The sequence below is a fragment of the Cynocephalus volans genome, chromosome 3 (assembly GCF_027409185.1).
Source record: "Cynocephalus volans isolate mCynVol1 chromosome 3, mCynVol1.pri, whole genome shotgun sequence".
Taxonomy (NCBI): Eukaryota; Metazoa; Chordata; class Mammalia; order Dermoptera; family Cynocephalidae; genus Cynocephalus; species Cynocephalus volans.
The window spans coordinates 110020552-110032735 of NC_084462.1; the positions used below are offsets into that span (position 1 = coordinate 110020552).

Here is a 12184-nt window from a genome sequence, read left to right on the forward strand (position 1 = left end):
CCACCACTGCCCAAGGCAAGAAGAAGGGAAGGAGCTCCTCCTGATCTCCAGGCCCAGGGGGTCCATTTGTCCTGGAAAGAGACCCCATTTTCCTGGAGGAGCTCAACTCAGTCTTATGTCCCTCTAAAATTCATATGTTGAAACCTAACCCCCAAAGTGATGGTATTAGGAGGTGGGGACTTTGGGGGGTGAGTAGGTCATGAGGGCAGAGCCCTTGTGGATGGCTTCCCTTGCCCCTTCTGCCATAAGAGGACACTGGGAGAAGACGACTGTCTGTGAACCAGGTGGTGTGCCCTCACCAGACACTGAATCTGCTGGAGCCTTGATCTTGGACGTACAACCTCTAGAACTGTAAGAAATAAATTTCTGTTTATAAGCCACACAGTTTTGGTATTTTGTTATAGAAGTCCGAATGGACTAATTAATCATGGACTAATTATGAATGATATTAAATAAACAAATGAGAAATTGGTTATCTTTACTGTAGATGTGAACATTTATTAAGACTCTGGTAACCCCCGGAGCTGGCCTGCGCCCCAGAGAAAAGTCAGTCTCAGGGGGTCTCGGCCTGATCCTGCTGTGTGAAGCGCCTCATCGTCCTCCTTATCCAGGGCAGGAAGCTCGAGACCCTGGTGAAGACTGCTGGAGGAACTGCATTCCTGTTTCCGTAGGAGACAATGCCCTGGGCCACATTGTTACACAGCAGGGGGCCTCCGGAATCCCCCTGTGGGTAGTGAGGGAAGGGACACTAAGCCAGGCCTCTCTGCCCCTGCTGCCCTAAGCTCCCCACTCCCAGAGAAGGCAGGGGTGGATGGGCTCCTCCAGTTGCTGGGTGTGTGTGGGTTGGGAGGTGGCCAGGGCTGCAGAAGTCAAGCCTGCGGTTCCTGTCTCCAGCTCACCCCGAGTCAAGGTACCTTTACCCTCTCCAGGAAAACATTGCAGATGTGTGTGTTGTGGGTCTTCCTCCCCGTCTCCCAGAGACTGGATTGATGAGAAAGTCCCCATCTACCCAGGCCTGGCCCCTAGGCTAGGGCTGTGGGGATAAAGTCTGTTCCCACTGTCCCTCTGCCCAGGCCCCTCTGTCCCAGACAGTACTGGCAGATGCCCACGGCCTTACCTTGAAGGCAGACTTCCTCTCCCTAGGATCCCCCACACAAATCTGTGTTTGGCCGTTGTAGAAATTGAAGTGACTGCTGCACTTCTGGTCCCGCTGCACTCTCAGCTGCACCTCCCGGAGTCTGTCTGTTCTCCTGCTCAGGTTGACCAGGCCCCAGCCGGCCACTGTGCACAAGGCCCCAGGCCTCACCCTCTCCTGGGTCCGAGGTAGAGCCACTGGCTGCACGGCTCGATTTCGACGGGCTCTCCTCCTCAGCTGGCAGGAAGAGCACAGACATTCCTGCTCAGCTGGGGCCCCCAGCCACAGAGCAGGGATGGTGGTGCAGCAATACCCCATTCCCCTCCACCACCAACCTGGAGCCCTGCCCTGGCTTCCTCCTCGGTGGTCCCAGGACACAGGGAAACCACCACGCTGGGAGGAAGCCAGACAGCTGGAGGACCAGAGGGTCAGGCAGCAGTACCTGCAGTAACATGATGTCATTCAGGTGGTTCTGCTGATTATATCCAGGGTGGCGGATGGCTCTTCTCACAGTGATGCGCTGCTGGGTCTTTTCCCGCCTCTGGATGTTGTGGGCCCCCAGGATGACGTTTATGGGGCTGCAAAGGCAAGGGGGCCTAGAGGTAGGTATGAGCCACAGGAGCCAAAGTCCGCCAGCTCTGCAGGGCAGGCGGCCAGCTCAGGGCAGGGCAAGACTGCAGCCGAAGAGACTCGGGGGGACAGCAGGGACTGGGCTGAGCTCCGCCCTCTGCTCCTCTGCAGCCCTGAGCTGGGGGGTGGGGGTGGGGGGGCGACCTTAAGGTTTGCTCTCCCAGAGTGAATTGAGAGAGAGCTTGAGTTCATTTTCTGACCCCAGTGGTGTCTTCTGTCTCCTCTGCTTGCTCTTCTTGATCATGTCTTCCTTTCTCCTCATTTACACTGGCCTGTCGCCTTCCCCCAAGACCTATCTAGCATCTTCTTCACCCTTTTCTTGCTACCGGCCTGCTTGTGGTGGCTCCTCTGTGAGCTCTTCTGGGCCTGTGTTATTGGCTGCCCGAGAAACTCCTCACCTTCCCCAGCAGTGAGCTGCTGTCAGCACAAAGTCTTCTCGCACAAGGAAACCCCCACAAGCGTTCATGTGTGTAGGAGTCTGGATCTCAAGGTACGCCATGTAGGGGCGGGAGTGGGGCCTGGCCTCTTGGCCTCCGATGATCTCCCCTGGAAGGAAGCATTTGGCACTTACCTCAGGCGAGGGAGGAGTTGGTGGTGAAGATTGGGGTCTGCAGGTCACACACTGCTGGCTTGAAGGGAGACCCATTCCCCATCCCAACCTCTCAGCTTCCTCATTCTCCCCAAAAGAGGGAGAACAACTCATGCTCTGGGAAAGGCCAGTGTCGGTTTCAGGTATTGAGGGGAGATGCTCTGCTGTATGCATGGGCTCCCCCTGAAGTTCCCTGGTACTCCTTCCTCAGGAAGGTTCCCAGATCCCTCTGAGTGCAGCTCAGGACAAACACGGAACTGGGCTGCCGGGGGCAATTCCAAGATATTTATGTGCATGAACTAATTTAACTCTCATAGCGACTCTGTGAGGTCAGTATTAATATTATTCCCATTTTATAGATGTGGAAGAAAACTGAAGAAATGTGCTTTCACAGAATTTACTCAAAGACACAGAATTAGGATGTGCCAAGGCAGTCTGTCTCCAGAGTCTATGGGATGGGGTTGGACCTCTGAGGGTGGGAACAGTCACTCACCTGCCTCAGCCCCAGGGGGTAGGAGAAAGGCCAACAGAAACAGGAGTGGCTGCATCTTGCCTTTCTGAAGGGCTGCCTGGTGGGTGCCGCTTGTGCTTCCTCCTGCAGGATTTTTAGCCCCTGAGGGAGGAAGGAAGGGATGGGGGTGGGGGCTGGAGAACTCACAGTCCCATTGCCCTGCAAGTGTGATGAGTTGCATCACCCAAAGCTGCCTAGGAGGTTTGCCCACCAACTGCCAGTGATCTGGGTGAAGAGGGAGTAACCCAGCAACCCGTGATCTCCCGCACAGCTGCTGGGTCAATGCCAATGGCAGAAATAGGGACCCAGGGCAACAAGGAGCAGGGCTTTGGGCAATGTGTCCCAGAACCCCCAATCTATCAAATTCCATAATACCCTCAATCAGACATGGAAGCTGGCTGCTGCCTACTTCAGGGATCTCAGGGTTTCTCTACAAAAGTACAAGTTCCCTGGATGGCTTATTCACATATACTTAGTGGGGCTTGGGCAAGGGGACTGAAAGATGGTGGGGTGTGGTGGGCGTGTGGGTGAGAACACCAGGAAGAAGTCGAAGGGGGTGGAAGAGGAAAGGTGTAGCCTGACTGCCTTCTCCCTTTGGCCCAAGGCCACCCTGGTGAGACCTCTGTTGCTCCCACTTCTTTCTAGAAGTTGTCAGGGCAGATTGGGTAGCCACTCTCCTGACTGGGGGAAGGATGCTGCCAGAGAAAGAAAAGGGAACAAGCTTCTGACACTGATAGTTACTTTCTCAGGTCACTTGAGCTCAGGCAAACCCTCGGTGAAAATTATGGCACAGTTGAAGACTTTTTTACTTGCTGGCTTCCTACCCAAGGTGAAGATCTTTGTGTTCCAGAAAGTTCCCCGCATGCAGAAAAGGCCTAGAGACTTCAGTTTGTTGAGAGCTGCCAGACTAGCAGGAAAACATGTAAGATCCCATCTCATGGATGAGAAGATTCCAATCAGTCTAATCCTCATTTTTTGCCCCAGGTGATAGCTTCTGAGAAGGAGGTACATTCATTGCTGGGCTACCTATGAGACATGAAGAACTGTAGCCACATATTCAACATTGGGAGAAAAGCACAGCAAATTACTGCAGAGTAATACAGTGGGTCATTAAGCACACTTAAAAATATTTGCAAGATTCTGTGCATGCACAGAAAACCATTATAATCCAGTACAATTTTTGCAAAAATAGCAGAATTGAAGACTAATACAGTCCCCAATCTTTTATAGAGTGTGATAGGCCTACTTGAAAATCTTATAGACATTAAGAATCCTCTCCTTATACATAAATATACACAGTTTTTCACTTGTTTTTAGAGCTGCCCAGAGCTTACTCCTTTCTCTAGTATATGCTCTAAGGAATATCTTTATTCATCTGAAAAGTAATGTGAAGAAAAAGGGAAAAAAGAGAAAATAGTATGACAGTTTATTAGTGTCTTAGCATTTGGGATAGTTTTAATTTATTAAGTTTTTCGACATTTTATTTTGTTTTGAAAACATTAGTCTAACTTAAAAAAATAAAAGGAAAAGGATAAAGAACAGCCTATACATATAAGAAAAGAGAAGTAAATGATATGTACCCAATGATGTAAATAAAGATGTGGATAGGAAGTTCATTGATAGTGACCTCAGATTTCATGCCAACCTGCCCACTAAAAGTAACAAATAACAAAGCTGTTTAAAATATCTAAGCACTTTAAAAATCTTGAAGAACTGCCAGTGCAGGAGTGGTTATCAGGCCAAAATTAAGGAATAATGAAAACCCAGTAAGGGCCTACCATTGTTCTGAGGGAATGTGCTGAATCCACACACATGAACTTTTGTTTTGATAATCACATACAGAGGAAATCTGTAGAAAATATTCAAAGAATGCTATATGATTTCTTCTGGAGAGTGGATGCCTCCCATCTCCTTTATGGGACTAGCATAACTTTAATGCCAAACCCAATAAAGACAATATGGGAAAGGAACGTTACAGGCCAATATCACTTTTGAATATCAAAGGTCAATGATAAATCCATCAATTAATAAGCAAAAAGTTATATCATGAGTAATTTTAGTTTATCCTAGGAAAGCATAGCTATCTTTTCATTTGAAAATCAATTGCTGTAACATCCTATTAATTGACTAAAGAAGAGACACTGTGTGATTATTCAATTAAAGCAAACTGCAGTGGATGGAAAGCCTATCCCAAAATCCTTGAAGCTTAATCTCACTGTAATTGTTGAGAGTGGGAAATCTCATTATGATAATTGAAAAGTGGGGCCTTGAAGAGGTGACTAGATTGTAAGAACGATGCCCTAGTTCATGGGAGTGGTTCTGAGGGTTTTATTTTATTTTTGTGATGATGGTTTTTATTTATTTATTTATTTATTTATTTATTATTGAAACATGGTTGCACTGCTGGAAACCCTCCAGACTCCTGAGCTGGAGTGGAGGAAGTCCATGGGCCACCGCCACGACTGCCCCCCGCAACCAGAGCAGTAAAGGAGCTGGCTGTGGGCCAGCCCTGCCCCACCAGGTCCACCTCTGTCACTCTCCCCCTTTCCCACTCCTGCTCCCACTGTTCTGCAACAACATTTTTTAATGTAATAAGTAAATTAATAATTTTAAAAAGGAACATAATTGATTATATGTATTTGTGGGGTACAGATTTGAGTATCAGTACATGTGTACAATATGTGGTAATCAAATCAGGATAAATAGTATACTCATGTTTCCAAAACGTAATCAATCTTAGTGACTCTTAACTAATTTCTCACTAACTCCCCTCCCACTCCTCCTTTCCCACCCACAGTTCTGTTCTCTTTTTTTCTGAAAGTTCAATGTATTATTGTGATTGTTTCTTTCTTCTTTTTTTCTCTTTTATTTATTTATTTATTTTAGCTCCTACTATGAGTGAAGGCATGCAGTATTTCTCTTTCTGTGCCTGGCTTGTTTCACTCAACATAATTTTTTCCAGGTTCATTCATGTTGCTGCTAACGGCGGGATTTCATTTTTTTATGTCACAGTAGTATTTAATTGAGTATACACAGCACATTTTCCTTATCCAATTGTCTGTCAGTGGACATTTAGGTTGATTCCAAATCTTGGCTACTGTAAGTGGAGCTGCAATAAACATGGGAGCACAGGTATCACTTCGACATGATGGTTTCCATTCCTTTGAGGGTTTTAAAAGGAGAGAACCTGAGAGTTTCTCTCTCTGCTCCACCATTCTACCATGTGAGACCTCTGGGTCATGGTCACTACCAGCAAGGCCTTCACTAGATGTGCTCCCTGGACTTTGGACTTCCCAGCCTCTGAAACTGCAAGCAGTAAATTTCATTGTCTTGTAAATTACTCAGTTCCAGGTATTTTGTTATAAGCAACAGAATGAACTAATATACAAACAAATAAGCATTTGCTAAAATTCACCCTCAATCACTAATCAATATTAAAAAAAATTCTTAGCAAAGTAGGAATAAAAAGAAATGTCTTTAATATGATAAAAGTTATCCACAAAAATCCCACAGCAGTCACTATACTTAATGGTGAAGTGTTGAAAGCTTTTTCTTTGAGAGCAAAACAATTCAAGAATGCCTGGATACAAGTTATCATCAGTTCTATTCAACATTATACTAGGTGATTTAGCCTGTGAAGCTGGGCAGGAAATAGAAATGAAAGGTATAAGGACAAGAACAGAGAAAACAAAACTGGAATGACTTAAAGAAATACTAGCATACATAAGAAATTCAAAAGAATTTATAAATACCCTGATTAATGAGAGCTTAACAAATTTTCTAGATACGAAAATCAATTAAAAATTAATTATATTTCTGCATGTGCAGCAATGCTGTTAGAAAGTGAAATTTTAAAAAATTTAATATTTAAGTGGCGTGGCCTGTAAGAATATGTGCAGGTCCTCTTAGGTGAAAATTATAAAATTTAATGAAGAGAAATTTAAGACCTAAACAGAGATTTCATGTTCATGGATCGGAAGACTAAAAGTTGTGAAAATGTCAGTTCTCCCCAAATTGATCTATAGATTCACCTGAGATTTTATAGAACTTAGCTGATTCTAAATATATTTGGAAAAAGCAAATGGCCAACAATAGCCAGGACACTATTAAAGAATGAGAAGATGGGAAAACTTGCTTTAGCAAATAAAGCCATAGCAATATGAAGATAATGCGGTACTGATGAGGTGTAGAGACATAGACTACACACATTGGGCACTGACACACACATATATGCATTCTCCATTGATGATGGAGGTTGCATCCTCCATCATAATAGAGAAAAGACTATTTTCCCTTTTTTCTCTCCAGTAAATAGTGTTAGGACAATAGGTGTCTTCATAGTGTCCCATAGGGACACATATTTTCTATGTGGAAAAAACTTGACTTTATCTCATACCATATCCAAAAATCCATTTTGGGTGGATTACGGATCCAAGTGTGAATAAAGGCTTGAAAATGTAATGTAACAGTATCTTCATGATAGGTAAAGATTTTTACTACATATAAAAGTACTAATTATAAAGAAAAGGACTGATGAATTCAATATCACTAAAATTGAGAGAAACAAGACAATTCATAGAATTAGCAAAGATGCTTGTAACGCACATAACCACAAAGGACTTACATTCAAATTGTATAAAGAACCTCTGTTAATCAGTATGAAATAGGTAATCAACTCAATAAAATAATGAACAAAAGACTTAAATAGCCTTATCTCAAAACAGGAAATCCAAATGGTCAATAAACATGTGAAAAGTGTTATTCTCACTAGATAAACATCTATTTAAAGCACAATGACATACCAATTACAGCCACCAGGTTGGCTCTTTCCCACATGGGCAAATTTCCACCAGATACATGTCCAAGAAAGTCATAGCAGCATCATTCATGATAGCCCCAAACTGGAAACACTTGGAAGGGCCATCCACGGTAGCATGAATAATCAAGTTGTATATTCATATAATGAAATATTACATCACAATAAAAATGAATGAACTAGTCTCCTGCAGCTACATTAAATGAATCTTAATAACAGAATGTAGAAAGAACCCAAGAAGACTATGTTCAGTATGATTTTATTTATATAAAGTTCAAAACTGTGGAAAATGAAACTATGTTGGATAGAAATGCATACATATGTAGTAAATATATAATGTAAAGCAAGAAAGTGGTTTTTACACAAGTCAGAGTAGCAGTTAGCTAAGGATTGGAGGGCGGCGAGAGCATTCTGACTAGGGCTAGGAAGAGACATAGGGGGATTTCTGGAGTGTTGGCCATCCTCTGTTTTCTGACGTAAAATGTAGTGCTTTCCTTATAATTATTCTTTCACCTGTACATTTATGTTTTGTGCACTTTTCATGTGTGTATATTTTGCAATACGTTTTTTGAAAAAGTCTGCCAGAGGGTGGGGATTAGAGAGAACACTGGATGCAGAAGGGAATACATGACAGTAGATTGGGACACACACGTTTCAAATGTGTTTATTTCCATTTTAATAAGAAATTGCGGTATTTGAAAAAATAAGACTGATATGTTTCACAATATCCATAGCTTGTTACATCTAGTTTTGACTGTTTTATTACATTTCCGTCAGTTACAATTTTTTTCTCCTCTGGGGTGTTGGGACATTAAGGGAAAGTGTTTCCCATGTCCTCCCTGTCCCACAAGCCACCAGCAATGCAAATCCTCTGGGCAGGCAGTTGCCAGCTGTTGCTGGTTTAAACCCCACCCTCCCTCTGGTGCTACTCTGGGTAGTAACCAATATAGTTCCTCTTGCTTGGTAGGTGACCAGTATACTAATGAGGCACTCCAGACCTTCAGGGCTACCTTAACGTAAATCCTAGAAGGACATTTTGGAAGCTACTCAGGAGGTTTCTATGATGAGCTTGTGATCATTTTATTAAGAGTCCATGCTGGGAGAAGTCTGTGCCAGAGCCATTGTATTCCTATCTCAAGTGTCTGCCGAGAGCCAGACGCTCTCTTGCCAAGAACTGTTGTTGTCATCCTTGAAGGGAAGAGAGGTGACAAAGGAAAGACTGGACCCCTGGGAGGGTCCTGAAGTGCATGATTTGCTGTAGCAGATTCACTGGGATCTACAGAAAATCTTCCCATCAGAGCAGTTAGAGGGAAGTAAAGAAAGATTTGAACAGAGATTCAAGGTCTCAGCATTTCCTGGTGAAGCTTATTTCTAAGACTGAGCTGTTGACCCCGGGACCTCAGGTAAACATGAGAAAGAGGCGGAGGTGGACGTATTCCATGAGACCCTCTTCCAAAAATGCTCTGAGCATCCAATATTCAACAACAGGAGAGAAGTAATAGAAATTATGGTATATTCAAGGAACAATGCATCATCCAGCTATTCAAATGCGTCACATTTTAGTAGAATATTTAATGGCATGGAGAAATTTGAATCATCAATTATTAAGTGGGAAAAAAGAATAAAACCATGTATACACTTTGATACTAATTCTGTGGGGAAACAAAAAAGCAACAACCAAAACAACAATTTTATGTGATTCTTATTTTCACCTTTATTTTATCTAATTTTTTCTGTAATGGAAATATATAAGCAGAAAACAAATTTAGGACCCATGATCCTTAAAAATGGCAAACACCATTAAGCATTGTGATAGAGACGAGCTAACAGTTTAACAAAACAGTTTCGTTTTCTCCCACGGGATGTAGGTGAGCTACATCATTCAGCCTCACTGAGGTTAGGTGTGGCTGTGTGGCTGTTGTGACAAGTGGGATGTGAGAGGACACCTTCCAGACCCATACCATCCTCCCGCGCCTGATCAGCAAGGCTCTTCCTCTTCCATGGTTTGATGCAGATGAACTTGGGGAACTTAGAAGCCATCTTCAGGGGACTGAACCTGGGTCTCTTAATCATGGGCTGACCCTGTAATTTATTGTCCAAACTGGGATAGTTGAGAGTAAAAGGGGCAACTACTCATCAGGAATACTCATTTTGGACTATGTATGAGCAAGAAATAAATTTTTATTGGGTTAATCACTGAAATTCTAAAGTTTATCTGTTAGAGTAGTTAGGCTTATATCTTAACTAACACATGTAACAACTTACTTAAACATACATTTTTTCTGATGAAATCTTTTTAAAAAATTAAGTTATTTTAATAATTATAAAATGTAAATATTGAAGAAATTAAAAAATGGAAAGAAGAAACAAGCCAGCCTTAATTCCACCACCCAACTGACCACTGTTATCACAGATATATCTTCATCCAGCTTTTTTCTTTCTTTCTTTTTTTTTTTTTGGCAGCTGGCTGGTACAGGGATTGAACCATGGACCTTGGTGTTATCAGCACCATGCTCTAACCAACTGAGCTAACTGGCCAGCCCTCTAGTTTTTTCTATGCATATTTTTATGTAGGCGTGATCACAACATAATTAGTTTTGAATCCTATATTTTTAATTATTTGGCATAAACATTTATTAAAAATCTATTAGTGAATATCATTTTAGAATCTCATTTTTATCTAATAAACAGGCTTTAAAGTTATCTGAATGAAGGGCCGGGCTGGGGCTCACTTGGGAGAGTGTTGTACTGATAACACCAAGGCCACGGGTTTGGATCCCTATATAGGGATGGCCGGTTGGCTCACTTGGGAGGGCGTGGTGCTGACAACACCAAGTCAAGGGTTGGGATCCCTTTACCAGTCATCTTTAAAAGGAAAAAAAGAAAAAAATATTTATCTGAATGGTATATAAAAATTGTGGAAAAATTAGGAAAATGGATATGTGGGAAGAAAAAAAAAAAAAGGCCTAAAAGGAAAATATGTGTATAAGCAAAAATTTAGCTGCGGTATATACTGATCTATAACCTATTTTTAACTTAAACATACCTGGTAAGAACTACACTTCCATGCAAAAAAGTGTAGTTCTATATCATAACTTAAAAATTCCATGGTATTCAATAGAATGTAACTTTTAAAAACTAATCCCAAATTAGTGCCGGACATTGACTGACCTATATATTGATCTATAATCTATTTTTAACTTAAACATACCTGGTAAGAACTACACTTCCATGCAAAAAAGTGTAGTTCTATATCATAACTTAAAAATTCCATGGTATTCAATAGAATGTAACTTTTAAAAACTAATCCCCAAACTAATGCCGGACATTGACATTGTTCCTAAAATTTTACTTGTGTCACAAAACTATAAGAAATGAACTTGTTCAATTTTTGTGGTGTGGTTGATGGTTAGATCAAGTCCTTTTCTGTTTCTTTTTCTAGAATTTTTGTGTACCAGGTGCTAAAATGCCATTTTCTCAATGGCCGTACTGAATGTGAATGTTATCATTTTTGTGCATTCTGCCCAATCAGATGAGCAAAAAATTATTAATATTTTAATTTGCATTGGTTAGTGAGATTTTACTTTTTTCCAAATGTTTATTAGTGCTTTTTTATAGCTTTCCTATTAATGTTCATTGCCTAATTTTCTACAACAGTGGGTAATGTAGCTGTTAATGGCTGCATAATGTGTAAGGTGAATGAGCCATATTTTACCACTGTCCTATTTTGGACATTAACACTGATTCTAATTTGGGGTCTATTATTAAATAATGCTGTGATGAACACCTTTATAAATAACCTTCCTACACACACACACACACACACACACACACACACACACACACACACACACACACACACACACACACACACTCACACACACACCAGATCTTACAAAGGATAGAGTCCTAGAAATAAAAATTGCTAGCTCAAGAGACAGAAATAAATGTAAATTTAAGTAGAGATCATTTTAGGGAAACATGTATTGTCAAGAGCAGCCCAGTCTGCATGATGCTACGGTCATGTAAGGTAATGGTTTTTCTTCCTAATACATCTCATCTCTGTTCATGTGTCTCTTCCATCAGGTGTAAGGGGGAAGACTGACCCATCGGACACTGACCCATGAAGCTGCAACCCCCTTGCTCTTGTGGCAGAAATGTTTGGTTACTCTGGGGCTGGCTCTGGCTTATAACCTGGGACTCTGTGGAGTTCTTCATGGCTGCTGTCTGGGGTCTCTACATTTCTTTTGTGTGATTGCCCCCTGGCTCCTGCATGCTCTGCTGTTCACTTGCTCATCTCTGTGTATACATTTAGCTCCTCTCTCACCTGTGCTGCTGCTGGTGTCATGATCCCCAGGGGAAGACTTGGCAGATGGATAGTGGGACAGTCTCATGAGAAAAATAAGTCGATTTGCTTTTCCCCTTCTTTTCCAGTATGCTGGATTTTGTTCTTTCATATCTGTGTAATTAATTTATTCTTTTTAAGGAAGTTGCTTCTCTTTT

At 42.1% G+C, this 12184-nt stretch overlaps 1 protein-coding gene across 1 annotated transcript; it reads right to left on the minus strand.

Annotated features, from left to right (window-relative positions):
- Positions 1–553: 553 nt before the first annotated feature.
- CTSG (cathepsin G) lies at positions 554–2944 on the minus strand. The gene is made up of 5 exons (XM_063090110.1): positions 2848–2944; positions 2164–2311; positions 1578–1713; positions 1118–1372; positions 554–724 (listed from the first exon to the last, which is right to left on the minus strand). Exons 1-5 carry the CDS (start codon positions 2900–2902, stop codon positions 554–556), a joined length of 765 nt encoding a protein of 254 aa, XP_062946180.1. The 5' UTR covers positions 2903–2944.
- Between the last annotated feature and the right edge of the window lie 9240 nt (positions 2945–12184).

Bases quoted from the DNA above. Each gene is read 5' to 3' on its own strand.
- CTSG (XM_063090110.1), bottom strand. From the start codon at position 2,902: ATGCAGCCACTCCTGTTTCTGTTGGCCTTTCTCCTACCCCCTGGGGCT. The intron at 2,312-2,847 runs GTGAGTGACTGT...GCTTCCTTCCAG, and splicing joins ACCCCCTGGGGCTGAGGCAG to GGGAGATCATCGGAGGCCAA. The intron at 1,714-2,163 runs GTGAGGAGTTTC...TTGCCTTTGCAG, and splicing joins GCAGCTCACTGCTGGGGAAG to CCCCATAAACGTCATCCTGG.